At 49.4% G+C, this 2822-nt stretch overlaps 1 protein-coding gene across 1 annotated transcript; it reads left to right on the plus strand.

Moving 5' to 3' along the window:
• Positions 1-722: 722 nt before the first annotated feature.
• On the plus strand, positions 723-2508 carry LOC119308860 (probable WRKY transcription factor 41). Its single transcript, XM_037585026.1, has 3 exons — positions 723-1134; positions 1251-1382; positions 1681-2508. Exons 1-3 carry the CDS (start codon positions 842-844, stop codon positions 2273-2275), a joined length of 1020 nt encoding a protein of 339 aa, XP_037440923.1. The 5' UTR covers positions 723-841; the 3' UTR covers positions 2276-2508.
• Positions 2509-2822: the final 314 nt, after the last annotated feature.

Genomic DNA, 2822 nt, shown 5'->3' on the forward strand with positions numbered 1-2822 from the left:
TTGGAACCCAAGCGTTCTAATTGAGAGCCTCATTCACCTTCCAATTTTTTTTATTTTTTTTCTCGTGGATGCGTAGAAGATGAGAGGTGCGATCTCCTTTGGTTTCGGTTATTGATCCAAGGTGCCTACTAGAATGGAGTTTTAGCTTCATATTCAATGGTGATGTTGGTGCTGGCATAGAAAAGGTCAAAGTCATGTTCATCACATGGGTTGTCCATGCAAACCCAAAATTTTGATGTTTCTTTCCATTCAAACTATGGTCATCAAAGTCTCAAAGAATGCACAAACTTTGCAGTGTTGAGCACCTGGAGCCTCATGTTCATAAGGCCGACACACCATATCTAAATTTACATTGCATTTCATCCCGATAGTCTTGTCCGATTCAGACAAAAAAAAGCTTGCTCAAGCTTGTTGGTGTTGCTAACCTTTTCATACTCCAGTTGTTTATATCACTTATGACTCGTAAGTGATATAAACAACTGGATTATAAAAAGTGTCATAAGCTGAAGGTTCCTGCATGTAAGATTGTATGCTAACGGTAGAGATCCGTTAGCTTCAAGTTTGCAACCCGACCCGGCAAGGGATTGGCCAATCAATTCACAGTCTCTACTAAGCCCGCCGGTCAAAAATACTGTTCAGTTTGTTCACCTTAACCCGGACGCGGTTTGCTGGCCATTATATAAGACCGCCTCCTTTCGCTTCACTCACCATCTCATCTCAACTCTCCGATCACATCTCGATTTTTCCTCTTCTACACAGACACACACACAGACACTCGCTGCGCAATTCGTTTCTGGGACAGAGACTTCCGCAGCGGCAAGAAAATTAGCAGCGCAGAGCGATGGAGAGCGTGGATGAAAATGGAGGAAGCCGCCTTGTGGTGACCGAGCTGGGCTACATCAAGGAGCTGGTGAGGCAGCTGGACGTGAACCTGGGAGGCTGCCCCGACCACTGCAAGCGCCTGGCCGCCCAGATCTTCGCTGTGACCGAGAGGTCCATCGGCATGATCAGGTCCGGGCACTTCGACAGCCGGAAGCGCTCCGCCGCCGGCCTCGACTCGCCGCCGTTCTCCGCGACGCCCAGCCCCCTGAGTGACGTTTCGGGCATGCCTTTCCATACCAACAACAAGAAGAGGTGCATACTTTATGAAACTATTCGATCTTGTCACGATTAATTGATGAATAGTCAGTCGTATTTTGGATCTTTTTAGTGTAGATTTTTAAGTGCCTTCTTTCTTCTTGGATTTGCAGGAAAACAATGGAGAAACGGAAGCATCAGGTCAGGGTGAGCTCGGAGGGAGGAGGAGCAGAGACCCCAGTCGACGACGGCCACAGCTGGAGGAAGTACGGCCAGAAGGACATTCTTGGAGCCAAGCACCCAAGGTTGGTAGTAGTAATTTTCTTTTGGTACATCCGCACATGTTTAAATTACACGAGTGGCAAGTGGCTCCACAATCATCCGCTTTCGCTTTCTGTGAGGTCACGGGGATTTTTACTTTTGGATTTGGGCACTGGTTCTTCTTCGAGGTGTTCTTTTCAGGTGGTGAATCTTGCAGCCTTTCCACTGTTGCCAATTATTCGGCATCCACTAGTCAGATAGTAGTACACCTGTTGCATCCGATTGAACCGCTCCAGAGGAATTGTGTTCGCCGTCCCTGACCTGAACTGTGCAACACTGCAGGGGGTACTACCGCTGCACGCACCGCAAGTCCCAGGGATGCGCGGCGACCAAGCAGGTGCAGCGCGCCGACGAGGACCCGGCGCTCTTCGACGTGATCTACCACGGCGAGCACACCTGCGTTCATAAGACGGTGGCGGCCGCGGCGGCCATGGTGCAGCCGGCGGAGGAGAACCCGGACGCGCGTAGGCATCTGCAGAACCTGAGCACGAGCCTGACGGTGAACACCGAGGGGCTCACGGCGGGTCATCAGGGCTGCAGCACCACCACGTCCTTCTGCTTCTCCTCGCAGGCGGCGGGCGTGCTGACGACGCCGCAAGAGCACTACCCGTTCTCCATGCCGTCGACGCCGGAGAACTGCTTTGGGCAAGGCGCGTCGCTGTCGACGTCCCTTGAGCCCTCGCCGGTGACCTCGGACTCGAACCGCTTCTCCATGAGCCCGTTCCAGGCGGAGTGGAGGGCGCGGTCTGAGTACGACGAGGTGGTGTCCGCGCTCGTGGCAGCGGGGACGATGCCGGCGCTCGCCATGGAGATGGAGGAGGAGGCCGCCTTCTCGCTGGACGAGTTTGAGTTTGACGTTTCTTGCTTCCTTGCATGAGATGATGGTAAAAAAAAACAGGAAAAGAAACGGGACTGTAGGTATTAGAGGTATCACCCGCTCAGCTCTGATTTTGGTTAGCGACAGAGGAAGAATAACAACAAATAAGTTCTCCATGGGTCAGTGTGGGTGTTTGTGTAAGCTTTAGGAGATGAGATTAGCTCCTTTTTTTTTCGCAAAAAAAAAGAGATTAGCTCCTTTTCTTCATATTCTTTTAATTTATTTTTATTCCAGAGATTTTTCTTCTAAATTCAGCTACTAGTAGTTCCCAAGAAGGGTGGCAAAAATAAATTGTAAGCAATGCGTATTCCTCTACCTAATTTTTTTTTGCCACCCAATCCTAATGTGTGTGTTTTGCTCCGCCACAAAAAGTTGCTTAAACTTTGGACGAAAATCGTAAATGAAGACCATGCTTAAAAAAAACCTTCCAAAAATTGGTGACAGTGCACGTTTTTTTGTTGTTGAACCATGCAGGAGAATTGCATATATTTTGATAAGAGAAAAGAGATTACACACCAAAGATGGCACAACCTAATCATCAAAAATG

This window comes from Triticum dicoccoides, chromosome 5B (genome assembly GCF_002162155.2).
Source record: "Triticum dicoccoides isolate Atlit2015 ecotype Zavitan chromosome 5B, WEW_v2.0, whole genome shotgun sequence".
Lineage (NCBI taxonomy): Eukaryota > Viridiplantae > Streptophyta > Magnoliopsida > Poales > Poaceae > Triticum > Triticum dicoccoides.